The 26,757-nt window shown below is 40.5% G+C and overlaps 3 protein-coding genes across 3 annotated transcripts; 1 reads left to right on the top strand and 2 right to left on the bottom strand.

Moving 5' to 3' along the window:
* Positions 1–3,921: 3,921 nt before the first annotated feature.
* Positions 3,922–8,976, bottom strand: LOC129388391 (beta-defensin 104A). Its single transcript, XM_055078610.2, has 2 exons — positions 8,870–8,976; positions 3,922–4,389 (listed from the first exon to the last, which is right to left on the bottom strand). The coding sequence occupies exons 1-2, from the start codon at positions 8,925–8,927 to the stop codon at positions 4,229–4,231; spliced, it is 219 nt and encodes a 72-aa protein (XP_054934585.1). The 5' UTR covers positions 8,928–8,976; the 3' UTR covers positions 3,922–4,228.
* Positions 8,977–16,332: 7,356 nt separating this feature from the next.
* LOC129388386 (beta-defensin 106A) lies at positions 16,333–20,108 on the bottom strand. The gene is made up of 2 exons (XM_055078611.2): positions 20,022–20,108; positions 16,333–16,581 (listed from the first exon to the last, which is right to left on the bottom strand). The coding sequence occupies exons 1-2, from the start codon at positions 20,068–20,070 to the stop codon at positions 16,433–16,435; spliced, it is 198 nt and encodes a 65-aa protein (XP_054934586.1). The 5' UTR covers positions 20,071–20,108; the 3' UTR covers positions 16,333–16,432.
* A 1,300-nt stretch (positions 20,109–21,408) lies between these two features.
* On the top strand, positions 21,409–23,241 carry DEFB105A (defensin, beta 105A). Its single transcript, NM_001129753.1, has 3 exons — positions 21,409–21,478; positions 21,821–21,862; positions 23,117–23,241. The coding sequence occupies exons 1-3, from the start codon at positions 21,409–21,411 to the stop codon at positions 23,239–23,241; spliced, it is 237 nt and encodes a 78-aa protein (NP_001123225.1).
* The last annotated feature ends 3,516 nt before the right edge of the window (positions 23,242–26,757 follow it).

Below are 26,757 nucleotides of genomic sequence, written 5' to 3'. Positions count from 1 at the left end.
AACATGCTAACAAGTCTGTAAGACCAACTAGAACGCCATTTACAGAGGCACAGATTCCCCTCTAGGGAAAATAACTGATATATGGAAAAGACACAAATATTAGAGTCTTCTTTGGAAAAAGCAGTCAGGAAGAATTACATGATAGGAGAGAAAACTGCTTTTGGATTGTGGTAAAAGAAGTAGCTTTGAGAATTGTGCAAAAATATTCCTTGGTATTTTGTTTCTTTTTCATGCACAGAATCACAAAATGAATTGTGTTTTCAGAAGTCAATTTGATCTGTAGCCATTTCAGCCATCCCAAGAATGCTCTTAAGGCAGCATATAAAAGAACACAGGAAATCCTTTCATGAGCGCTAAGGCATAAACACAATTTAGTTTTGGTAATAAAAACATGGTATTGTTATAAGTTTAAATAAATCTGTTGAGATTGCCTATTCTTTTTCTTGAGACGGAGTCTGGCATTGTTGCCCAAGCTGGAGTGCAGCGGCACCATCTCAGCTCACTGCAACCTCCGCCTCCCCGGTTCAAGCGACTCTCCTGCCTCAGCCTCCTGAGTAGCTAGGATTACAGGTGCCTGCCACCACGCCCAGCTAATTTTTGTATTTTTAGTAGAGATCGGGTTTTCACCATGTTGGCCAGGCTGGTCTTGAACTCCTGACCTCAAGTGATCCTCCCACCTCTGCCTCCCAAAGTGCTGGGATTACAGGCGTGAGCCACCCTGCCTGGCCGAGGTTGGCAATTCTGACGAAACAATCATAACATTTTGGAAATGAAAACTGTCTTAGAGACCTAACCAATATTTTAAGAAGAGGAAATGGAGGATGAGAGAAAAAGCGATGTGTCTATATGTGTTAATTAAAGACTAAAGATCTGGAGGAGGCTATGCACTGCAGACACTATTAACAGAATGGAGTCCATGTAAATAAACAAAGGGGTGCTCAAAGTTAAAGGGAAAGGCAACAAATTTGTTTGGGGAAGAGCAGGAGTTCATGGTGGTCACACACATAAGAAGAAATGTAGTTTTTCACGGGAATAGTATCTTTTCTCCACGGTGCCATGATGCTTTTATTATTTTGTGTGTAATTTCTCATAACTGGAAAGCATTTCAGCCCCTTCCCAGTCCTTAGAGGTTGATCATTTTTTCTCTCGGATTCAGCCACAAAGGCAGCTCTACCACTCACCATGTGTCTGTCTTTGACTTTGTCATGTTGGGAAGACTCAGGACCCCACCTATTTTTACCCACAGGGCCCTCTGTGCCTATGAAAGTGAGGTCCCAGCAGTCCTTGTGGACATATCACAATCTAAAATTCAGGAATAAGAAAATCTACATAGGAATCTCTGCTTCACTCACCTGTGAGACTCTTCCAGGCTAATTTTCTTTGGGTCATGTGTTAATGCAAGAGAAAGTTGATTCTATAGCAACTTCTGAGCACAGACTTGGCTGCAATATGTTTCCCCTTTACACAGTCATATTTTCCAGGATTTAATGGGATGTCTCTTGGGAGGCAAGAAAGAGAATATGCCAGTGTGGAAAACCTTAACTCCTGCACGTTGAAAATTTCAAGTTCTGCTCTTTTGGATATTTAAGTAAGGACCTGGGTGGTGATTTGCTCACCCAGAGATTTTCTCTGTCAATCTCTGTCTCTCTCTCTCAACTTCAAATAATAAAAAACGCATAAATTAAAAAGTGAAAAATATCCAAACAATCCTTCCTTCTGTTGATTTTCATTAGGCACATTTCAAAGGGTTACTGATCATTCATTATGAACTACAGACTTCAGATCTGTATCCATCCTTTGCAGATAGAAGATAAGTAGCAATGTTATTGGGTTTCTGATTGTGTTTGTAGTGCATCAGGTACAAATTATTAAATATTTCCTGCCAATTCTGGAAACAATAAAATAGAACAATCTATCTTTGTTCTTTTACTGTAAAGCCCTGAAATTAAAGTAGTGTGACTTTGTGATGTCGTTAAGTGCTGAGGATAGCAGTTCATTAATATGACTATGTGAATTACACCTGAGGGCGGGAGGGGGCGCTGTTTCAGAATCCAGCCTCTTTAGAGAGCAAAACAATAGGACACCAGGACGGCAAGCCAAACCCAGGGCTCTTCAGTGAAGACCACGATACAAGGCTTTCTACGTTATCTGACAATGAGATAGCTTTGCTTTCTGCTTGTTATTGTCTCTCTGGCCACTACGGCGGGTGGCCTTGATTAAAGTCTGTAGAAGTCCCTTGCTTTGCTCTATATTTACATTGGGAAGTACAAGATGGCTTCTCTTGGCAAGGCATCAAATTACATTTTAAAAGGAGACAAAAAATAATTGTAGCACAGGGTCAGCAGTTGGATCTCTGTTTGTAAGTGTTGTTGGGCAGAATGGCCATATGGCAGGAAGGGAAATCAAGGTACAAGTCAAATAAGTCACCTTCCCAAGGTCACCTGCTAAGCAGTAGAGCTGGGATTCCAGGCTTTGTGTATTTGTACATGCCATGCTGTGCTGCCTCTGAATTGCACTTGAGATGTGGGGTCTAGGCCTGGTCTTGCCTAATATCGTGGCCAGTGTTAGGAAAACCACTAATCCGTCTGAACCTTAGTAACAGTGCCTAAAAGGTGAGGATGTTGACACTTACCATGCCTAATTCAAGAGTTTATGGTGAGGATCAAAGGAGATTATGTATTAAAAGTATTTTATAAAATACAAAATATGAGAATAATGAAAAGAGTCTAAAAAAATATAAGACTAAAATAAATGTCACATTGTCTTATAGCGTGTTCTGTATGTTGCATTTGGAGTGTGGCATCCTTGGGCGTGGTTCAGTAGTTTCTTCTTTTCCTGTAATTGCAGTGTTGAGACCTAGGGGCTTGCCCAGATAGGCACTCAATTTTCAGCACAATATTTTATAGATGGAATAGAAGTACACATCACCATCTGTGCAAGAGGCCTTGGAGGTAAACAACCTGAGGCAGTAAGTGGACCTTCCAGGATCCAGATTCTAATAAATCAACTCTTAAAAAGGCATTTATGAAATGCTCAGGGTCATTTGAATACAGATTGGCTGTTAAATTGTATTTAGGAATGAATGCTGATTTTTTCCAGGGGTGATAATAGTATTGGGGTTCTATTTTACAAAACGAGTTCTTTCCCCCTGAGTTACACCTTCTAGAGTATTTTCAAATGGGCACCTTTGAAATAATTTATTTTTATTTGAGATAATCTAGGAGAGAGTTATCAAGGGATGAAACAAGACTAACCACATATTGAGGCTGGGCGATGCCTACGCGAAGGGCCATTACACTGTTTTGGTAGAAAGGGCACAATCCAGCCTCAGTTTCCACCCTGACAAGGTGAGCATGATGCTGCTTACCATGACTAGAAGCTCGTACGTGGCATTATGTCCTTCTATTAGGAAGCACAGGGTAGCAGGTTGTCTTTCTGGCTTATTTGAATCGCTGTTGACATTCCTTGGCTAGATCCCTGTTTCCCTATGTGTTTGCAAAATGGCGACACTCCTCATTTATTAGCTGGACTGCTTTCGAAGAGAGAAGCTTTTGACTACCTTAAAATTTGGTTTGGACAGGAAAGGCAGGCAGGTCAAATGTTTCATCACTCACCTTTCTTTACAGGTTTTCAGGATCAAGAATCCACAGCTCAGCGCAGGGCTGCTCTCTGCTGCCCTCTGCTGGATGGGACCCTCCACAGACGCCCACTTGATCAACCCCTTAAGCTCCAATGGGTTCCCAAGCTTGTCATCACACATCACCTCTTTTGTTTTTCTCCTCAGAGGTCTATGTTTTGAAATATAGTGTATTCTAAACAAGGCACACTTAACATTGATTTACTTTACATTTTAATTAACACACGATATATATAACTCCTGAGCAAAACTTTCGATCGGAAAAGAAAACCGATATTATCAGGATAAAAATGATGTTTTTCTTAGGTTTATAGCTGATTAGGTAGACATATTTTTTGTTCAACTTATAAAGTGTTGAAACTCATGCTTAACTCCCATTGTTATTCTCCATTATCACAACCAGAGGCGGCTTTCCAGCCTGTATTCTTCTTCAGTCTCCTATATTGGCTTTGCATTGAGTGGAAGCTCAGCAAACCTTCTTTGATAACTGAACCCGTGGTTGCAATGGGGATGCCCTTGCTGCTAGGCCGCAGGAAGGAAAGCTACTGAGGTCCTACTTCCAGCGACTCTAGGGACCAGCACTACTGCGTTTCAGGGTTTTGTACGATTCAGTAAGCTCTCATCCCATTTTCTCAAACAGCATGCATAGGTGTTGGGACATCTTCCAATTCTGTATTCTTGGCTGCGACATTTCTTCCGGCAACGGGCAGTCCCATAACCACATATTCTGTCCAATTCAAATTCGCTTCTCACTAGATAACGGGATATGGCACTGTCATTAATTCCTTACTGGCACCAAAAGGCAAGGCTTTGGCAGAAGGTGTTTTCGGAGGGGGATAGAGAATGCTAGTGCATGGTGGTAGAGGTTTTCCTGGACCCCCATCCTCCTCCACTTTCCTAGATGATTGACTTGACCTTCTGATTCCCAACCAGCATGGATTGTATTTGAAAATGTACATCATTCCATGTCACAGCTATTTTCAAAATCCCTACAAGTTTTCTATTGTTTACTTTATTAAATCTCTCCAAGCCCCTTACTGGGTCTCCAAAGCAATCGTGATCTGATCTTGGGCCACTTTTTCAGACTCATGCTTTTCCAATGTGGCCCTCACTCTGTCCATGAAACTCTCGCCGGCTTCCCTTCTGTTCCATGTGAGCTTACTCTTTGCTATCCTAGTACCTTCACGTGCACTGTCCCCTCTGCCTGGAAGGTTTTTCTTCCTTCCCATAAGTGGATTCTTTGAACTTTTATGTCTCAACCTTAAGTTCCCAATATTGGGCAAATCTTTCTCTGTCCTCTTCGTGTATTGAAATGCCCCAAAAGTATTTTTCTCCCTATGCATTCGTTATTCTTTTATATCACGTATCGCAAGTTGTAGTTATATATCTATGTATCTATATAGGTATATGTATATACATATATATAGAGAGATACATACAAACATAGATATAGATATAGATATGTATATATGTATGTATATTTTGTTATTTGCTATTCTCATTCGAACTATGAGCTCCCTGACAATGAGGCCCATGTTTATGTTGCTTACCATTGTGTAACTGCTACGAGGAACGTAGCCTGTTCTCAGTAAGGACGTGGTGAGTAAATGATTGGATAGACTAGACCAGAATAAACTAGAATGGTTGCAAGTAGAGCGGAGGAAACTAGAAAGGAGCAGAATCCTGATTGTTCGGCCGTTGGCCCAGAGCAGTTTTCAGGAGACATGGATTTAGCTTCTCAGTCTCAGGGTGCGCTCTCTGAGGCTGAAAGCAGCTTTGTAAAACTCATTATCTCACATGCCACACTGATAGGATCTTACAGAGATATCAGGAAAACCCAGAAGCAAGGCTGATGGTAGGGAGGACGGTGTAAGGTGGACCGAGAGAGTCTCGCTGGAGAGAGCTTTGCGAGAGGTTCTCTAGCAAACTCAGCAGGAGTCAGGCTTGGGGGAGGGTGTCAGAGGAACCCTGGGGAGAGGAGAGTCAGGGCTGCAAATGGACCTCTTTGCAGAAGTCGGGGCCCAAGAGTCCTAATTTCATCTTAGCCTTAAGTCCTTCTCCCCTGTTGCATCTGTTCCTTTTCTACAAAGCAGAAACGGGCTGCTAATCCTTGCACCAGGGTTTTATGTCTTTCATTTGTTCTGGTAAAGAGAAGCCTCCTGTTTCTGATGCTTAGGTATCAAGGTTCTTTGTCCAGGATGTAGGTGAGGACTAAAAGGCAGTTTGACCAATTCATGTGCTTGATAGGATATTGAAGGGGTTAATATTTGGAATGGCCCCACAGTGGGTGATGAGGAAAGACTGTTTTGCTGTAGGCTTCATTCAAAAGCAAGCCCTTGTGGTCACAGTACAAGGCAATGAAGAAAGGAGTGAGGTGGGCTGCAGTGTGTATCATGATGAGGGAGTAGGTGGAGGTTGAGTAGCAGATATGTGCCTTCTGACATATCTGTGGCAGGTCACTTTACAACCTGGAGTTAGAGGAGGAAAAAGAGGACAGCATGCTCGCTCAGGGAAAACGAAGCTTAGCGTTAGGGGAGAAGAAGAATAGACTAGGAAGAGAACACAACCTTTAAAATGTTAGACTGTCAGTTTCAAACAAGCCCTCACAGGCCATCTATTTAGAGATGGGAATTAAGGCTCAGAGAAGGAAAGTGACTAATCTGAGGTCACACAGCAACTTATGTGTCAAAGCTGGAACAAAAACCTAGTTGGTATGTCTTATAGTCTGAGTAAACAGAATGCAAAAGGGAGAATACAGTCCATACACTAAGGCTGAGTAATAAATATATCCTAAGCAACAAATACATTCCAGGGTAGACTACACTACACTAGTTTCTTTCTTGCATAAGCAATTTTCCTCCTCTGCTCTACAGACCCAGAAAATCTTAGACAGGTCTCAGGTCTTAGTTAATGTAGAAAGTTTATTTTGTCAAGGTTGAGGACACACCTGTGACACAACCTCAGGAGGTCCTAAGGACATGAGCCCAAGGTGGTTGTGATACAGCTTACTTGCTTTTATACATTTTGGGGAGACATAATACATCAATCAATACATGTGATTTGCTTTTTTTTTTTTCTTTTTTTTTTTTTTTTTTTGAGACAGAGTCTTGCTCTGTCGCCCAGGGTAGAGTGCAATGGCACGATCTCAGCTCACTGCAACCTCCACCTCTTGGGTTCAAGCGATTCTCCTGCCTCCGCCTCCTGAGTAGCTGGAATTACAGACATGCACCACCACACCCAGCTAATTTTTGTATTTTTAGTAGAGATGAGGTTTCACCATGTTGGCCAGGCCAGTCTCGAACTCCTGACCTCAAGTGATCTGCAGACCTCAGCCTCCCAAAATGCTGAGATTACAGGTGTGAGCCACTACACCTGGCTGATTTACATTGGTTTGGTACAGAAAGGTGGGACAATTCAAAGTGGGGGTGGCGGGGGTCTGTGGGGGTGCAGTGGGAGTGTGTGGCAGGTGGTCTTCCAGGCTATAGGTAAATTTAAACATTTTCTGGTTGACAATTGATTGAGTTTGTCTAAAGACCTGGGATCAATAGACAGGAATGTTTGGGTTGCGACAAGAGGTTGTATTGTGGAGGCCAAAGTTGTATCATGCAGTTGATGCTTTTAGATAGCAGGCTTCAGAGAGAACAGGCTGTAAAATGTTTCTTATCACACTTAAAGTCTGTGTTGATGTTCATGATGGAAAGTGTAATGAGGCATGTCCAACCCCCACTTCCTTTCATGGCCTGAAGCAGACTTTCAGATTAAATTTTAAGAGCCCTGGCTGAGGAGGGAGTCCATTTGGATGGTTGGGGAGGGGTCTTAGAATTTTATTTTTGGTTGACAGCACCCATCCCCAGTCCCTGTGGGTATCTGAGGGGCTGACAGTGTGTGACAGCCAAACTTACCCAAAGCAGGGGTGGCAGGAGAAGAGGCAGGCAGCGCATGTCATTCACCCTCACCCACTTCTGCCACTTCCCTCCCTAATCCTCTTCCTGCTAATGGTCTTTCTCAGAATTCAACTGCAGAGGACAGTCTGACCCAGCCCTCAGCAGCCAAGTGTGGATAATGGCAGCCAGCTCTGCGGTGCATTCTTCGGGATCTGGAGGGATCCCTGACCCAGGCTTTCCATCCCAAGTTCTTTGTCTTGGGATCAAAGGTTGAAGAAAACCTGTTCTTTGATAAATTGCTAACATATTTTAACAGACCTGGAACATGCTCATAGCAGAATTTCACAGAAGTGTCTTTGGGAAATGACACGGGAAGAAAGAAAAAGGAAGAGTTAACCTAAACAGGTACCCTCTGAAAAAAAAATCATTAACCCATCTGAATCACAGTGGAGGCACAGCCTGGAAGGGTAAAAAGATGGGTGCTGGGTGTCTGTCAAAGCCCCATAAAATTGACTGAGCAGCTTGGAAGAGAAGATCTGATGGCTTCTACGAGTCAAAACAATTGGTTTCGTCCCAGCACTGCTAGACTTGTTAAGCAACTCTAAAAATCTTATTTTCTCTCACTGTACTATAGAGAATGCTGCTCAGCTTGTAAAAGAAGGGAATTAGATTAGGTGCTCTCTCACATCCATTGCAAATATATTAAGAAATACATGCTTCTGGGGACATAGATTAACGTAGGAGTCAGAAGATTGCTGACATCTCAGTCTAAAATTTCCTGAGCAGAGTTCAAAGGCACCTGCTATTTGTGTTGTCAGTAAATTACGTTCTTGCCTACTGAAATCACTGCATCCCCTTTAATCCTAATCATCTGACTTGATATGAAAAGTTGCAAAATTTAGGAGGATGAGTAGGCGCCCTTTCTGTGCAGAGTAAAGTTGTTCAGAAGGAGGAGGATGGGGGAAGGCATCTTATTCTACAAAATCAACAATGAATAATTGCTGCTGCCCTGCAATGGAACAAGCATGGCTAGTGAGTCCTCATCGCTGAGGATTCCATGAGGAATTGTTACCGTGTGTGGCCAGGGCGCCAAGGACATCTAGGACTCCTGATACCTACATTTCTTTTTTCCTCCTTGAGCTAGTAAGCCTCGTGGCTATAAGGTGCATACAAGGACTGCCACATACTGCATTTTACTAATGGACCCAATGAAAGCAAAGAGAAAAAAGGCTGAGATTGAAGAAGGTTACTCCATCCTTCAGGATTTATTTTCTAAATCAAATGTTTTTCTTCTCCCCCTGTCATCCCCAGCAACTGTGTATATTTCCAGCTGAGAGTCCCTTTTTACCTGGAAGATCTTGATAGAGTAGAAGAGAAATGGCTAATAGCAGCACAAGTCTCTGCATAATGCTGGGGCTGCTGGCGAGAAGCAGACGCAAGTCGGAGGGAATCACCCCAGGCAGGAGCAGGGCAGGTGTATTTATGGGCAGAGGCTGCTCTTGATTACTGAGGCTTATCAAAATGCAGCGTTCCTTGGTGAACACTCACCAAGGCACAGTGTGGGGGAGGTGTTGGGGCTACAGAAATGCCAGCTGGGCAGTGTTGAGGGTGGGGAGACAGTATTACCATAGGTAAAGTCCAAGTCACTTCACTTGCTTCCCTGAATCGTTTCTGAAGCAAGAACTGGATTAGATGATCTCTAAGATACCTTCCAGCCTTGACATTCCTCAATTCTGGTGAGAGGACTTTCTCTTCCATTTCAGTACATTTCAGTCAGGAGATTCTTGTTGAAAATTGTGATGTGGCTAATGGAATTGAAGTCCATAGCCCCCAATACCTCTCTGAAGTAAACATTGAAACAAACATACAATGTCAAAGAGAAGAATGGCATGGAGCGTGGGGAGGTCATAAATGCATGAAAGGTCCCAGCACACTTCTGTGATAGAAAGAGTGTAGGATGAGGATGACAAGTGACAACAGGGAATACTTGATGGCAGGCATTGTCCAAGGGTGGGATTGTAACCACAGAGCATCAGGCTCACTTAGGGCTTAGGTGAAAAGGAGGACAAGAATGAGAAGAGAGGTTAAAAGGAGACAATTCATGAGAAAGCTGTATTTCTAACAATGGCTTCAAATAAAACATAACCTTCCAGAGAGCATACCCCTGGCCCTCAACCCGGGGTATATGCTCCCTGGATTTAACCCCAACCCCACCCGAGGCAAAACATATAGAGCATATGCTCCTGGCATTTGCCCTTAGGGAAAACACCAGATAATTTTATTTTAAGAAAAAAAAATACTTCATTTCTCTAAAATGAAGTATTTTAGAGAAAGTAAAAACGTCCAATCTTGGAAGTTGACATTCTCGAATAAGCTCCCCTTATTCTAGAACACAGATTAGACAAAGCCTGACAGACATACGTTGCTTGCACATCCTAAGCAAAATCTAGCAGTCAGTGTGTCTTCCCCAGAGTTCTCACTTAGGGGAGAATGTGATGGAAAACCAGGTCTCCTTTCACAGTAACGGAATAGAATAGAACATCAGAAATCATAAACTATGCCAGTTTGGGTGCTCCATGAAGCATTTATCAACAGGAATTAGAAAGGAAATAAATTTATTGGGAAATGCCTGTGAAAGATAAAGGGGGGCCAGGCGCAGTGGCTCACACCTGTAAATCTCAGCACTTGGGGAGGCTGAGCGAGGGAGGAGGATCATGTGAGCTCAGGGGTTTGAGTCCATCATGGACGGCATAGAGAGACCCCGTCTCTACACAAAAAGAAAATTAGCCAGGGATGGTGGTGTGTCCCTGTAGTCCCAGCTACTTGGGAGGCTGAGGCAGGGGGGTCTCTTGAGCCCAGAAGCTCGAGGTTGCAGTAAGCTATGATGGCACTACTGCACTCCAGTGTAGTAGGCAATACAGCAAAACCTTGTCTCTGAAAAAAATAAAATAAAATAAAAATTCAAAATAAAAAGATGAAGGGGAGAGGGAGCAAGATTGAGTAGGGAAAGTCTTCAGAACATGATGTCAATTAACACCTGTGAAAAGGTTTGGAGTCGGGGGAGCCTCAGACTACAGTGCAGAAAATTTCAGCATTGCCAGTGGGGAACCCCAGGGCAAAGACTGTCCTACACCAGCAGACATGGCCCAGCTCTAGTCCACATTGTGCTCATTCACTGCCTGGAAGCAGCCAGGGCAAGAGTGGTAGCCATGGGAATCCTGCCGCAGGTTACAAACGTGCACCACGTAGAGGCCGTCGGATACTCTCCTCACAGCAGACACACAGCAAGCACAAATGTGCAGGATCCATGGGACCCTCCTAGCCTGCCACATGTCAGGCTTTAGTAATTTTTGATGATGAGCTTCAAGGGAAAAACATCAGCCAATATTCAAGGTCATCTATGTGACCAGGATTCTGAAGAAAACTGAAAAATTCTGATGATAATAAATATTCAGCAATTCTTCAAAAAAGAAAAAAAAAGTAATTCATATACAGGGACTGAATAACCAAACTTCAAAAGAAATCCTATATCTTCTTAGGAGAAAAAAATAATAAAAGCTTTATTTGCTGAGTCCTTATAAAGTATTTCAGAGTTCTGGTTTAGGTCGCTACAAGTAAAAAGACTGAAAGTAACTACTTTACTCCTTAAAAAAAGAAAAAAAAAGGCAAATAAATGGAAAAATCAATGACTTTTCTTGGACCCATTAGGGAACTGAGGGCTCCAGGCAAACCCATTGCGTGGAAATCTGGAGTCACAGCTGAGATGAGCTAACCTGGAATGGAAGCTCTGTAACCATAAACTAGCAGGAACACTTACGGTGACTTCGACAACTTGCTGGAGGCCAAACGTGGACATTTAGGAGAGTGAAAAACTGCTAGAGACCATGGTCAAAGGCTCTCCCTTCTCAACCCCTGCTTTCCTGGGTTTTAAATCCAGGGAGCCCCCAAGGTTATCATGGTGAAGAGCCAGAATGGAAGCCCTCATTGCCCTGAAAGGAGAAGGGAAGAGTGATATTGTGAAACATGTCCAGAGGATTCCCCATAACCAAAGCCTCCTCCTCTGCAGGAAAAACGATTTTACTCGAGCCATATCCCACCTGGAAGGGAAGATGTTTCCCTATTCCAGCCCCATCTGACCTTCCTGTCTCACTTGAGGGATGGGGGTAGCTAAGAATTTCTTGAGAGCCGGGCACGGTGGCTCATGCTTGTAACCCCAGCACTCTGGGAGGCCAAGGTGGGCAGATCACAAGGTCAGAAGTTCAAGACCAGCCTGCCCAATATGGTGAAACCCCATCTCTACTTAAAAAGTACAAAAATTAGCCAGGTGTGGTGGTACACACCTGTAGTCCCAGCTACTTGGGAGGCTGAGGCAGAAGAGTCACTGAACCTGGGAGGAGGAGGTTGAAGTGAGCCAAGACCATGCCACTGTACTCCAGCCTGGTGACAGAGATTTAAAAAAAAAAATTTCTTGTGACAGTCACAGTGCAGGGACACACAGGCTCAGGTAAAGATGAGATTTACTTATAAGATTATAGAATGCTTCCTTTTCCCCTGCCTCTTTTTTGTTCATCCCTTGCAGCTGTCTGAGACATAAGATCCTTAATATCATCCTCAGGTTAGTCCCATTCAACCATCGCCTCTATTTGCAGGCTTGACCAGGTCCCAGTATCATGTGGATAAATTGACAAAGATCAGGAAGTCATAGATTGTATGTTTAAATGAGGATTCTAAATTCCTCAGCAAATTCCTGGGGGTTTTCCTTTGGGTTAGGGAAGTCTTTCACTATTTCTGTCAGTTCGGATTTTGACCAAGACATAAAGGTAATTAAAGAAGGCAGACACAGTTGATCTGAGGAACTAACTTTAGAAGGAATTTTCCTAACTTGCTTCTCATCTTCAGAGTAGAAAGGCAGCTGAGTGAAGAGGGTAGTGGAATCAGAGTAATTAGGCAGAGGAAGAAGAGAGACAGGAGGAAAAGAAGGAGCATTGAGAGTTGAGTGAGTCAATGTACAATTTTTTATCATCACTGATTAAGTGCTTAAGGTTTTAATTTGCCTTTTGTAAAGAGTCTTTAAGAAAGGCAAGTTTTGATTTGCTTAGTCTTTTAGAAGCTTCTGCATGCCAATTAAAAACATATCTCATTTTTTTTGAGGCATTTAAGATCACTTCTCTTTCAATGTAGCTTATAGATGAATAACTGTTTAGGTTAAAATTTCTTCACTGTGACCAGTGTAATTCTAAGTTGTCTTTAGTAAAGTTTACACATTTATTTAGAAAAACACAGGTTCTGGGTCCATAATTTTTATACATGAACGTAGCTAGAGTCCCAGATGGAGAGGTTCCAGACTACCTGGATACAGATGAACTCATGATTCTTTGTCTTCCCTAAACCCTACCTTCTTAAGTCCTTCTGTTGCACCCAGTCCAGTTTCTGCTGGATCCAGACACAGAGAGAAAGCGGTGAGAAAAACCGGCTCAGCTGGTAACTACATCTGGCTACTCATTGTCCCAGGAACCATTATCAGGGCTTCTTTGGGTCCCTCTTCTGACAACAGAAGTATTAAAAAATAAACTTAGGCACATAAAAATCTTAGAGTTTTCTTTTGAGCAGATATCAATTTAAGAATCGGGCAGGCTCCAAATCACAAGTCTTTTGGGGCTCACGCAAAGAGGCACGAGGAAAAGGCTTTTATAGGGTGAAAATGGAAGAAAGGCAAATTAAACATCTAATTGGTTAAGATGGAGTATAAGCCTTATTCGAATCATTCCATTCCCTTGTTAGAGGTTAGTTGGTGGTTTCTGATTGGTTAAAGTTTTCTTTTACCATTCAAACCGAGTTGGGTTTTAGTTTGCTTATGTAGAAACCGAGTGCACTGAAGCTCCCGCAGTCTAATCGCCTCTCATTTAATTATTTTAACAAGAGAAATATTCTGTGTTCGTATAATAGAGAATTTAACGTTAAGATGTCAATATTTACAACTTGATCTATAGATTAAATATAATCCCAGTCAAACTTTTAGCAAGATATGCTGTTGACATTTCCAAACTGATTCAAAAGACCTAGAATCATCAATACAATACTGGAAAGAACAAGGTTGGTGGATGATAGGGTTTCTGTCCCCATCTAAATCTCATCTTGGGTTCTTGCTCCCATAATCCCCATGAGTCATGGGAGGGACATGGTGAGAAATAAATGAATCATGCGGGGTTTTTTTTTCTGTGCTTTTCTCATGAAAATGAGTAAGTCTCACAAGATCTGATGGTTTTATAAAGGTCAGTTCCCCTGCACACGCTGTCTTTCCTGTCACCATGTAAGACATATCTTGCTCCTCCTTTGCCTTGAGTCATGATCGTGAGACCTCCCCAACTGTGTGGAACTGTAAGTCCATTAAACCTCTTTTTCTTCATAAATTACCCCATCTCGGATATTTATTTATAGCAATGTGAAAATGGGTTAATACAGTGAACTTACACTACCTTATATCAAGACTCACTAAAAAACTGCAATGATGAAGGCAGTGTGGGAGTGGTGAAGCAATAAATAAATAGATCAAACAGAGAAACACAACAGAATGGATAGCTCAGAAAAGATCAAAGCAACTCCTCTCTATCAAAGAAGCAAAGGTAATGGAGGAAGAATAGTCTTCTCAACAAATGGTGCTTGAACAATTAGATATCCCTATGCAAAAGAGAAAGAGAAGGAGAGGTAGAGAGGAGAAGAGGAGGCAATGAAGTGGGGGAAAAGAGGGAGGGAGAGAAAGAGAGAGAGAGATGGCCTACGATGAGGGAGTGATTAAACAAACTGTGGTTCATCCGTATCCTGGAATACTGCCCGACAATAAGAAGGAAAGAGCTATTGATAAATGCAACAACCTGGATGAATCCCCAGAAAGTTATGCTGACTGAAAAAAGCCAGTCTAATAAGGATATATACATTCCATTTATATGGCATTCCTAAAAGGGCGAAATTGTAGAAATGGAGAAGAAATCACTTATACAGGGGTTAAGACGGAGGTGGAGGTGTGAGGGAAGAGAGTGGCTCTGAAAGGGTAACATGAGAAGTCCTCCTGATAATGGAAATGTTATGCATCAGTGTCAATAACCTGGTTGTGATATTGCACTATGGTTTTACAAAGATGTTTCTATTGAGGAAAATAGAGTAAAAGATCTGGGTATCTCTCTGCATTATTATTATTATTTTTGGAACTGTAGAGGAATCTACAATTATCTCAAAATAGAAAGTGTAACTAAAACTTCCTTTTCATGAAAGGGTTATTGATTCTAATAGAATTAAATCTTTCGACTTTGAAAAATTAAAGGGGAGTTAAGGCAAGATTTCTGAGCCAGCAGGAAACCAAAACTAACTCTTAAGCACTGGAAACATGATAGGAAATTCTTACTTAAACTAAGTAATTGTCTCAGTCCATTCATGCTGCTATAATAAAATATCTTATACTGGGTGATTTATAAACAATAGAAATTTATTACTTACAGTTTTAGGGGCTGGAAGACCTCAAAAGATTTATTATATCCTGAGGACCCAGTTTGTGCTTTCAAGATAGCACCTTGTTGCTCAGCCTTCACATCGCAGAAGAGACAAACGCTGTGTCCTCCCATGGTGGAAGGAGCAAGGCAGTTTCTTTCAACCTCTTTTATAAGGGTGCTAATTCCATTCATGAGGGCAGGGCCCTTGAGGCTTAATCACCTCCTCAAAGGCCTCATCTGTTAATCACCAGAGTGGGGATTAGGCTTCAGCATTAATTTTGGAAGAACACATTCCCACCATAACAGTAATTTTGAGGCTTAGAATCAGAAGGTAAACTGTCAGCCAGTTCCTAGGAAAATCGTAGGCAGTGATTTGGGGAAGAGGGTCTAAATCACTGGAGTTACTGAGACTCATAGAGGTAATTATGACTCCCTTGCCTGTCAGCAAATTTTATCTCAGACTTACGTGTAGAGAACAAGTCTATAGAAAATATTTAACTAGCCCCAATTAAAGACATGGAGTCATGATGATTAATTTAGACAGGTGTGTGTGTGACACATAAAAGTCTTTGATAAATGGACCGCCTATCCATCAATTTGTCGTTCATGTAGCTATTCATGTAAACGTATGCTCATTTATGTGGGCATATGGCATGATGGTAAAAATTTTTAAAAAGTGTGCTCTTGCGATAGTTTGATGAGAATGATGGTTTCCAGTTTCAAGGACAAAAAACCAAACACCGCATGTTCTCACTCATAGGTGGGAATTGAACAATGAGAACACTTGGACACAGGAAGGGGAACATCACACACCGGGGCCTGTTGTGGGGTGGGGGGAGGGGGGAGGGATAGCATTAGGAGATATACCTAATGTAAATGATGAGTTAATGGGTGCAGCACACCAACATGGCACACGTATACATATGTAACAAACCTGCACATTGTGCACATGTACCCTAGAACTTAAAGTATAATAAAAAGAAAAGGAAAAAAAAGAATAAAATTTTGTTTGGTATTAAAAAAAAGTGTGCTCATTTCTCTACCTATTCATCTTCTTTCCACCTCCCTCTCTCTCTTTTCTTTATTTTCTTTTGTTTACTTCTTTCATGTCAATAGGTTAGTAAGCGCCAACTTACTAGATTGAGTACAAGCTAGAGATTTGTTGATTTCTAGTCTCTTCTAGTCCTCTTTTAAGAAAAATATCAGATGGCTTTGGGACAATTTATCTACTCCAGAATGATAGAAAAATAAACCGGGATGGAGGGAGCATCAAGGTCAGGCAGTGTTGTTCTCCTTTCTAAATGAAACACTTGACAAACTGAGCAAAGACAGTCATTTATTTTTATTAAAGTGTCTGCCTACAGCAGAGGCAAGAGTAAAAAGAAGCTCGGTTATGTATGCTTCTCTGGAAACCTAAATCTTCTGCATTAATCTATAATGCTCCCACATGGCTGGATGGTCCGACAGCATTTCAGAGACTTCTGGCAGAGAGCAATAAGTTCTTCATTTTTCCCGCAATTGTTCTTGCATGTCCCTTTAAGTTTGTTGCATTTCTCATCAAAAAATGCATTCTTGGCTACACGAGGGAAGGAGCCATTTGGATTAATTCCCTTTTCAGACATGTATGTTTACCAGATACAGTTGTATGACTACTTGGTGAAGATTTTTTCACAAGCTGTCATAGTGCCATATCCTACCGGTAGATGAGATGGTAGGGGACCTGATTTTTATCTGATATTTCAGTCTCATAGTCACACAGGGTGAAATACCGTAAAGAATACATTTGTCTTCCAGCATTTGAGACCAAGCTGTGTAGGAGCTTTGGGAAATGTAAGCTATGGTTCTTTAATCGAAATCTGTTGGGGATAATTATCAACTTGTTCCCATAAACACTCCCAGAGGCTGCTAATTTTCCTAGTGCACTCTCAGAGGCTGCTACTTGGTGAGAGTAGAGCAAGAGCTGAGACTGAGGAGATAGCTCCAGACCAGAGCAAAGGAAGGGATAAAGATATAAAAAGAGAATGAATTTACTGTGGTACATAGAAACTTGCTTGGAAGGCTCAGCCTGATTTCTCCTCCATATTCACCAAAGCAACGACTGCGGAAAACTTGTGCTTTAGAGAAGGAGGGTGCAGCATGTTGGGAATGTTTTTCTAAGATTTTCTCAGTTCATTTTGCGGAGAATTCCAGTTCCCACCTTAGGGCTTTATCAGTAGCAGTCCCAAGAGCAGCCCGCTTCAAGTTAAGGACAGACAGCACGTCTTATCAGGATCAACATTTTAGAGCTGCCCAATTTGTGTATATATAATGAAGGCATCAGATGTACAGAGATTGCATTTAATGTCTATACTATAATGTATATACATTTAATGTCAACATATAAAGGTGCCTAATTCAAATCTACGTAAAACTTACCGCCAGGTGGATTAGTGCCAGCATATGCACTAGTGATTATCCAGGATCAGCACATCAGTTCATAAGTGAAAATACTCCACTGTTTCAAAGCTCGATGAACTCTGGCTCTCACTGGCAGGGGTCTATGTTCTCTCTGCCCTACTGTAAGGCAGATACTAATATAATACTATACTATAGACTATAGCGTGGTATTCAGATAAAATCTTTTTGCTTTAGTATAGTATCATAGTATAGCTTAGTATATACTATAAAAATACTAGTATTATAGTATATACTGGTATAATAGTGTATACTATAGTATTATACTAGTATATATACTATACTATATACTAGTGTGTAATAGTAGTATATATACTATATACTAGTGTATTATACTAGTATACTATACTATATACTAGTGTATTATACTAGTATACTATACTATATACTAGTGTATTATACTAGTATGTACACTATACTATGTACTAGTATATACTACTACTATGATAATATAGTATATATACTATATTATCATAGTAGTAGTATATACTATACTATATACTAGAGTATTATACTAGTATATATACTATACTATATACCAGAGTATTATAATAGTATATATACTATACTATATATTAGTGTATTATACTAGTATATACACTATACTATATACTAGTGTATTATACTAGTATATACACTATACTATATACTAGAGTATTATACTAGTATGTATACTATGCTATATACTAGAGTATTATACTAGTATGTATACTATACTATATACTAGAGCATTATACTAGTATATATACTATACTACATACTAATATATAATACTACTAGTAATAATATACTAGTATAATATAGTATCTGGCCAGGTGCAGTGTCTCACACCTATAATCCCAGCACTTTGGGAGGCTGAGGAGGGTGGATCACGAGGTCAGGAGATCGAGACCAGGCTGACCAACACGGTGAAACCCCGTCTCTACTAAAAATACAAAAAATTAGCCAGGCAAGGTGGCACATGCCTGTAATCCCAGCTACTCAGGAGGCTGAGGCAGGAGAATCGCATGAACCCAGGTGGCAGAGGTTGCAGTGAGCTGAGATTGTGAAACTGCACTCCAGCCCGGGGAACAGAGTGAGACTCTATCTCAAAAAAAAAAAAAAAAATATATATATATATATATATATAAAATATATACTAGTACAATACTATATAGTATATAATACTAGTAAAATACCATACTGTAACATCAGTAAATAATTATAGTATATACTATGCTATACTATAATACTATACTAAACCAAAAAGATTTTCTCTAATACTATTATATTATAGTATTATACTCTAGTATATCTAATAGATAATTATTAGATTATCTAATAATTATATAACAAGCATTATGTAATTATAGATAAGTATCTGTAATTACATAATAATTATAGTAACTAATTATACTTTTATAATTATAGTTTTATCTAACAGATAATTTTGTAGTATATAACATCTTTTTTTTGACTTATTATATAATAAGTATGAGTGATCTGAAAAAGATACCTCTGGCCAGTTTCGAATGTGCATATCAAAACCAGTGGCCTGAATACGGCATAGGTCACTGTGGGTCCTAGATCCTCGTGTTTTGACACAGAATCTACTCTCACAGGCTTGTCACAAAACAGACCAGAGCTATGAGCAGCTGATGTGAAAAGTTGAGCATTATACCTGAGATCGTATATCACTGGTATCTGGCACAAATTGGGACTTACTGTGGGCTCTGAGAATCCCTTTCTTCAGCTCTCTGGAGGCTCACATGAGCCTGGTCTTAAGCCTTAATTTTGAAGAGGATACAATTGGAGCCACTGGAGATTCCCAGGAGCAGGAGAAAATGAAGAGAGTTTTGATATGGGAAGGGTGTCTTTAATGCCTCTTACTGTGGCAAGACAGTTGGTTTTGGGCTCCTACCCTGGCTTTGTTTTGGTTATCTATAAGACTCTGAGAAGCACTGAGCCCATCTGAGGCACAATTTCTGCATCTGTAATAAAATTTGTAAAATGGACCTTCGAACCCAAAAAGATTTTCTCTAACTTCCATTAAATTAGGGGTAAGACAGAGTTTTCCTTAAAGGCGCTGGCACTGGAAGACTAGATGCATTTTATGTGAAGCTCTCATCACAGTACTTGGATTCATGATATGTGATCAAGAAATGGCAGTCCAAGTTATGCTGCTTTACCTGTTGCCATGACTGGCATGAGTGCATAGGTGTCTCTAAGCTCAGATCCTTACCTGTCCCTTCTCCTTACCTGTCTCAATCTCTACCATAACTACATTTTAAAAGGTTCATAGACTGCTGTCCTTGTTTTTAATTTTTTCTCAATTTTTGTTTTTGTTAGTGAGCATGAGATGGGATGCCAAAAGGCATCTTTCCTGGCCTTCTTTTATTCTTTCAAACCTGTGAGAGCCCCTCCTAGATAACAATGTAAAATGCAAAGGAATTACAGAAGAGGCGTTGGGGGATATCACCTCTTGTAGTAGATGGGTTGATCACGCCCAGGCATTCACTGAAGCGGACCCTGTCTCTGGGACACCACCTCCGATCACCTTCCCTGTAAAGATGCCCATTTTACCTGGGGTCAGAAAGAAGAGCACGGCAAAGAGAAAGAGGAAAGTCCTCATGACTGGGTGGGTCTTGAGAGATCAGCACCGTGTCCATGAGGAAAGAGCAGCAAACACCCACATTTATACATTTCTCCAGACCAAGTAACATCTTGATCAGTGAGGCTTAGCAGAAACGAGAGGATTTCCATGCTCTGCTGCGCAGAGCCCACCCAACCTCAGTGGGTGTCACTCAGTCTACAGCTCATCATTTTTCTGATTCTGGAAAGTTTTCAAGAAGGAAAGTGGGGATGAAGGGAGGACAGAGTAGGGCAGACACAGAAAAAATAAAAAAATCTGGAGTCCAGTAGTTTGGTTTCTAATCCTGGCTGTGTTCCTGAACAGCTTTGGTTTACTCATATGTAAAATGGGAGTAATTATACAATATCTCAATACTTCAGTTAAGAGCTGATGAACCGTAGTGAAGTGGAATCTGAATTCCAGATTCAGTCTTTTTGAGCTTTGTAAACTTGGCAAAGGGCTTGACCTAAGCATATATTTGTTAAAAAATGTGAATCTTGCTGTATGCTGCACGCTTTTCGTGCTTGGTCCTGCCATGCTGCTCACCTGTACCATGGCACTGTTGGTGCAGCAAGGGGCTGGTAACCATCATGCCTTGCCCTAGACACCTGGGCTCAAGCAATCTACCTGCCTTAGGCTCCCAAAAGCTACGATAATAGACATAAGCCACCCATCTGGGCCAATACTCATGTCCTTAATGATTTTAAAATATGCAGTAATTATGGCTTTGGTGCATGAGGTGATATCTTACAGGAAAGGGGTTTTAGAGCTAACTTGACAAAATGATTGCTACCCCTCCTTTTCTCCCTGTGATACTTGTAGAGAATAAAAATGAAAGCTAGAAAAGTGAGAGTCCACATTTATTGAGTTCTTACATGGTACCAGGCCTCCTTCCAAGCATTCCACATATTCAAAACACTTTTGCATTATAATCATACTAGATTCTTACAACACCTTGAGAGGCAGGCAGAATTTGCAAGTGGCTTCTTATTTTCTCCCAGAAAACAGAAGCTGGAAGAGATGAAAGGGGTCACTATCTTCTGGCCCCTGCATTAGTATGGTGGAAACTCACATGGCCCCTGCTCTTTCAACCTCTAGCCTGGTGTTCTTTCCACTACACCAGTTAGACTCCCCAAAATAAAAGGCTTTCTGGATGCCAAGGGTTATTATCCATGATATCATCCCTTTATCCTGGGAAATGGAGCATATAATTGTGTTTTATTGATTCACTTCACGGATCAAGAGCATCTCCCCATTACTTTTAAATAAAAATGAGCCTCTCATTTGGGTCTTCTCAAGGAAATCCCAATCTCTATTCTGAAGAGTCTTCCCTAAAAGATGGCCCTGATCAAGAAGACATTTTTTTTTCTATTTGCTATGTTCTTCATTTTGGTTCAACTGTCATCAGGTAAGTAAAAATGGATGGGATTTTGATTGGGCAGATTATAAAGCCTGTTGATTCTTCCATGTTTGACCTTAATGGTCAAGCTCTCATGGCACCTGTCATGGGAATTTCTTAGACCTACAGTGACATTTACTAAGAGCAAACAGCATAGAGTGTATTTTTTTTTTGTAATTTGTTTTTGCTGGTTACCTGGAATGCTGGCCTTGAGAAACAGAATAAAGATTGCAACTCTGTGATCTACTGTCTCCTGTTATGCTATGTCACATGTGAAGTTGGGAGTGTTTTATACAGTGTTAATTCCTGTGTTGATTTTAATTTTCAAAATGTATTTTGTTTTGAATTTAGGGTGCCAGGCAGGACTTGATTTTTCCCAACCATTTCCATCAGGTAAGTTAAATCTCTTGTATATAATTATTTTTTCTCTTAGGAACTCTGCCGCTGTTAGCTTTCTCTGATGTCTGGAGGCAAAGAGGGGACAGAGATAGTGGCAGAAATAGAATTGTCTGAAAAATCAGTTCACTAACTTATCTTCTTCTCTTTCTCTTGTTCCAAGTATAATATTTGGATATTTTTGATTTCACAGAAAAATATCTTTGTGACTGGACTGTAATTTGGCCATAGAGATTTGGACTCAGTGGCTTTTCCCATTAGCTGTTGGTGCTCACTAAACCAAGTTCTTAGATTTATTCTTGTACCAGCCAATTAGCACTGCTCTGTGAACATGCCTGCCCATCTCTTGCAAGCTCTGCTGCTAAGTCTGGTAATAATATATGTCACAAATGCATGAGGTTAGTTGAAGGAAGCTCAAATTAAAGAGAGAGGTTGCCTCAATGAAAACTCAGCACCATTGCAGAAAAGCTATTCATAACAAATAGCCCCCAGATCTTTTCTTTTTCTTTGAAGTCATATTATACAGAAAGAAAGGACATTGTAAACAAAACTAAAAGAAATATTGTAGACAAAGTTGAAATGGTTTTAGACAGAATTTCAAAGTGAGAAATATTAAGGTTGCTACTAGTCCTTGAGTGTTTGCTCTGTACCAGGCATCCTGCTAAAAACTTTACATGGACTTTGTCATGTAATCCTCAAAACAGTCCTATGTGGTAGGTATTATTATCATGAAAATATTTACATATAATATTCCATTTGATCCCTAAACTGATTTAAAAATGCAGTCAGGTGCTTCTAGAATGGCCACTGGACAAATGAGAATATGGACCTTAACCTGCCGGTTACTAGGCCCAAACTAGAGTTGATCTTCAAGGATCTTTAAAAAACCACAATATACCCCTCCCATTTTTTGTCCAGTAAACTTCACAGTCATATCAGGTATGTATTTTTATAGTTCTGTAATATGTATGTCTCTTTGTCTGTCTGTGGTTTACTTTTGATCCCTGCAAGATTATAAACACTTGGAGAGTAGGAATTGCGATGATCTGTTGCTTAAAAATTAACTCTCCCCAACTCCCTACTGCAAAAAGCAGAAACTATTTTTGAAAAATCTGGGCTGATTCTTGAAAATATTCTTTGCAATCATACGTACGAACTGTCCCTTTTTTTTTTTTTTTGGTGGTCTTTGACATGTTCCCCATTTCTAGACATTTCCTGGAAAGCTCCCTCAGCAGCTCTTTCTTGGCACAGGTGAGTTTGCTGTCTGTGAGTCGTGCAAGCTTGGTCGGGGAAAATGCAGGAAGGAGTGCTTGGAGAATGAGAAGCCCGATGGAAATTGCAGGCTGAACTTTCTCTGCTGCAGACAGAGGATCTGACAAACCAGACCAGCACACTTCTGGCCTTAGAAGCAGACCTGGATATTCAAAGAAGTTCAAGAGAAGTTATGTGGCTTATCCAAATCACACAGTGAGTGAGTCTCAGAATCATTCTCATTTCTTTCTCCCTTTGTTTCGTTTTATTGCTTATTTTTTAAAGATGACTTTTTTTCTTTTTTTTTTTTTGAGAAGGAGTCTCACTCTGTCGCCCAGGCTGGAGTGCAGTGGCTCGATCTTGGCTCACTGCAACCTCCACCTCCCGGGTTCAAGCAATTCTCCTGCTTCAGCCTCCCAAATAGCTGGGACTACAGGCGCACACCGCCATGCCTGGCTAATTTTTGTATTTTTACTAGAGATGAGGTTTCACCATGTTGGCAAGGCTGGTCTCGATCTCCTGACCTCAGGTGATCTGCTCGCCTTGGCCTCCAAAAGTGCTAGGATTATAGGCATGAGCCACCATGCTGGGCGAGATGACCTTTAAAAAACATCAAGACATGAGTGTGTACCTAGTATCTGCTCAATCAGATACCACTACTATGTATATGTAGAGTACCTTACAATTTATGAAGTATTTTCCATACTTCTCTCATATGACTCATGATTACCTTATGAGGTAGGTTTTATTACTCCTATTTACATTTGAAAATATTGAGGCTCAAGAGGCTGTTAATTCTTCAGAGCCATAGCTAGGATCCAGTAACTGCTGTGCACATTGCTGTCATGTTTTACGTATCCATCTATATGTACTAACTATGTTAATGGAATAATAATTCTATCAAATATAATACATTATTTTTATATTCACATTATTTCTTGGTTTGTCTAAATATTATCATTCATTGATTCTAGTACTTATGGTGTATTTACCTGTGAAAGAAAATGATTAGAGATTAACTTAAAATGTTCAACACAGAATGTGCATAAATGGTTGACTGTCTAATTTTGCCTTGTGAAATAAAATCCAGCTTCACAAAATAAAGGCCAAAATTACCAGCCCTATGACCAGTGACTTGAACTTGGTTACTTAGTTTTAATGTATGAGATTAAACAATGTTTTGTTTAATATTTGGGCCTATTATTTGTCTCTTTGTGCTCAAATCTGTTCCTTGTTTTTTTCTGCTTTGCTGAGTAAAATGGGAACTATTAGTTGCAAACTACATTTTCCAGGCTTCCTGACTTCTGGCTAGTTTTGGTCAACGTGTTTCCTACGAGAATGGGAGATTGAAGAAGGAAGGACAATGTGAATTTCTCCCCGACTCCCTCTCTTTTCCAGCAGTGGCTTTTCCTGCTCAGCAAGGCCGCTGCTTTTCTGTCTTCTGCACTCACCTGGCAGTCCCACCGCAAGTTTAGCTTCTGCCAGCCAGTGCTGCTCCCAGGCTCACACAAATCCTTCCATTTTTTCTCAAACCTTAGGGCAGTAGGAGATTTCTGCTGTGACTATCAGTAGGGTTGCCTCATTGCTCCCGCTTTGCATTGTCATCTTTTCCAACACTTTATCTGTACATATTAAATTCTTTCTATGGAACTATCCATTGGGGGAACCCTTTTAATGCTTGATTGGTTCAATTTTTAGATTCACTGTATTTACATATGATCCACTGTTTTCCAAAAGAGATTTGAAACACAGCCCTCAAGAAACCTAGAGTGTTTCCCTCATTTATACAGGAATTACCCCAGGGAAGTGGGAAGTGGGGTATTTGGTCTTAAGAGTCCAGTTCACAGTAATTTTCTGCTGGCAGATGGTCTTCCTCCCCAGGTCTCCACAGTGCAAATGCAGCTGCTAGCTTACAGAACACCATGAAACTGGAATACTACTTACTCATTCCAAATACTGCATTGCTTTATCTTAAAAAAATGCTCTGGAACCTAGTTGAAGTTTCTTTTAATGAAAGATTCTTGTGAGTGTCTCAGAGTCATACAGAGTGGTAGACCAGTAGCTGTGCCCTGATATTACCTCACTAATGACCTCATGTAGCATCCAGATGGCAGCTGCAGAGGACACCTCCCACAGGTGCTCACCTAGTCACAAATTGTTCCCTTTCATGGCAGGCCAAGTCTCACTAACGCAAGACTCCATAACAACTGCTTTAGTATCCACTGAGGGGTTAAGTTAAATATTAAAAGCTTAAAAAGCCAGTGCCCTGATATAAAGGCTGGAATGTAACAAAAGCCCACTAAGAGTTTTGCTTAGGCCTTTCCTGGACCTTAAAGCATGACAAACTAATGAAGGAGTTCTTAACAGGACCCGTTTAGGATTAAACAAGTTTACAGAGGTCTGAAGGAACTCCCCAAATATCAGTGATTTAGCAGGCGACAAGGTAAGGGTAATAACCCCAGCACCTGGACCCATTTAGATTAAGTACATTTACTGAGGCTCCAGAGGAAGGTCTTCGGGACTCAGACCTTAGTTATAGATTAAAAGAAGTTAATAACTTATGTCTTTAGATGAATGCACACTTACACATAAACATATAGCTTGGAAGGTATATAAGCTCTGGGAAACTTTGTAATTTTAAGTTGGTCTGGCGATAATTTCCAGGACTTCTCCCTATAACTGGTTGCAGAAATAAAAACTCTCTTCCTCCCGAGTTTATTTGCATCTTGTTATTGGGCTGTGAGAAATAGCAGCCCAACTCTCAGTTTGGTCCAGGAACACTTTTTCTTTACACTTTAGATTCATGGAAACAAAGAGACTGAAAGTAAAAGGATGGAAAGAGATTTGCCATACAAACAATAACCAAAGGAGAGCTGTAGTGGCTATACCAACAGTGCACAAAACAAACTTTAAGACAAAATCGGTACTAAAGATGAAGAAGGGCATTTTGTAATGTTAGCAAGTTAATCTATCACGATAATATAACAAGTATAAACACATGCACCTAACAACAGAGTGCCAAAATACCTGAAGGGAAAATTGACAGAATTGAAGGGAGAAATAGACAAGTCAACAGTAATAGCAGGAGACTTTAATATACCACTTTTAATAATAGACAAAACAACTAGAAAAAAGATTAGCAAGGAAATACAAGATTTGAATAGCACTGTAAAACAATGACCTCAAAGCCATCTGTGGAACACTGCACCAATTACAGCAAAATACACATTCTTCTTCTGTTCACATGAAATATTCTTTAGAATAGACTGTATGTTAGATTAAAATACAAGCTCCTCAATACATTTAAAAGGATAGGAATCATACAAAGTATGTTCTCTGAACAAAATGGGATAATAGAAAGAAATTTGGGAAAGTCACAACTATGTGGAAATTAAACAGCATAAATGTGAATAAATGATGGGTCAAAGCAGAAAACATAAGGGAATGTAGAAAATACTTTAAAGAGAACCCCCAAACACTTTAAAATATACAACACAACAGCAACTTACCAAAACTGTGAGATGCAGCTAAAACAATGCTTAAAGGAAAATGTATGGTTGTAAATGCCTATATTTACAAAGAAGATAGATTTAAAATCAGTAAATTATCTTCCATCTCAAGAAAATTAAGGAAGAGCCAGC

Source organism: Pan troglodytes, chromosome 7 (assembly GCF_028858775.2).
Source record: "Pan troglodytes isolate AG18354 chromosome 7, NHGRI_mPanTro3-v2.0_pri, whole genome shotgun sequence".
Lineage (NCBI taxonomy): Eukaryota > Metazoa > Chordata > Mammalia > Primates > Hominidae > Pan > Pan troglodytes.
Note: the sequence above shows the minus strand (reverse complement) of the source record. Positions and strands in the feature narration are given on the sequence as shown.

Bases quoted from the DNA above. Each gene is read 5' to 3' on its own strand.
- LOC129388391 (XM_055078610.2), bottom strand. From the start codon at position 8,927: ATGCAGAGACTTGTGCTGCTATTAGCCATTTCTCTTCTACTCTATCAA. The intron at 4,390-8,869 runs GTAAAAAGGGAC...CCCGTTATCTAG, and splicing joins ACTCTATCAAGATCTTCCAG to TGAGAAGCGAATTTGAATTG.
- LOC129388386 (XM_055078611.2), bottom strand. From the start codon at position 20,070: ATGAGGACTTTCCTCTTTCTCTTTGCCGTGCTCTTCTTTCTGACCCCA. The intron at 16,582-20,021 runs GTAAAATGGGCA...TCCCTCGTGTAG, and splicing joins GCTCTTCTTTCTGACCCCAG to CCAAGAATGCATTTTTTGAT.
- DEFB105A (NM_001129753.1), top strand. From the start codon at position 21,409: ATGGCCCTGATCAAGAAGACATTTTTTTTTCTATTTGCTATGTTCTTC. The intron at 21,479-21,820 runs GTAAGTAAAAAT...TTTTGAATTTAG, and splicing joins TTTGGTTCAACTGTCATCAG to GGTGCCAGGCAGGACTTGAT. The intron at 21,863-23,116 runs GTAAGTTAAATC...TTCTTGGCACAG, and splicing joins TTCCCAACCATTTCCATCAG to GTGAGTTTGCTGTCTGTGAG.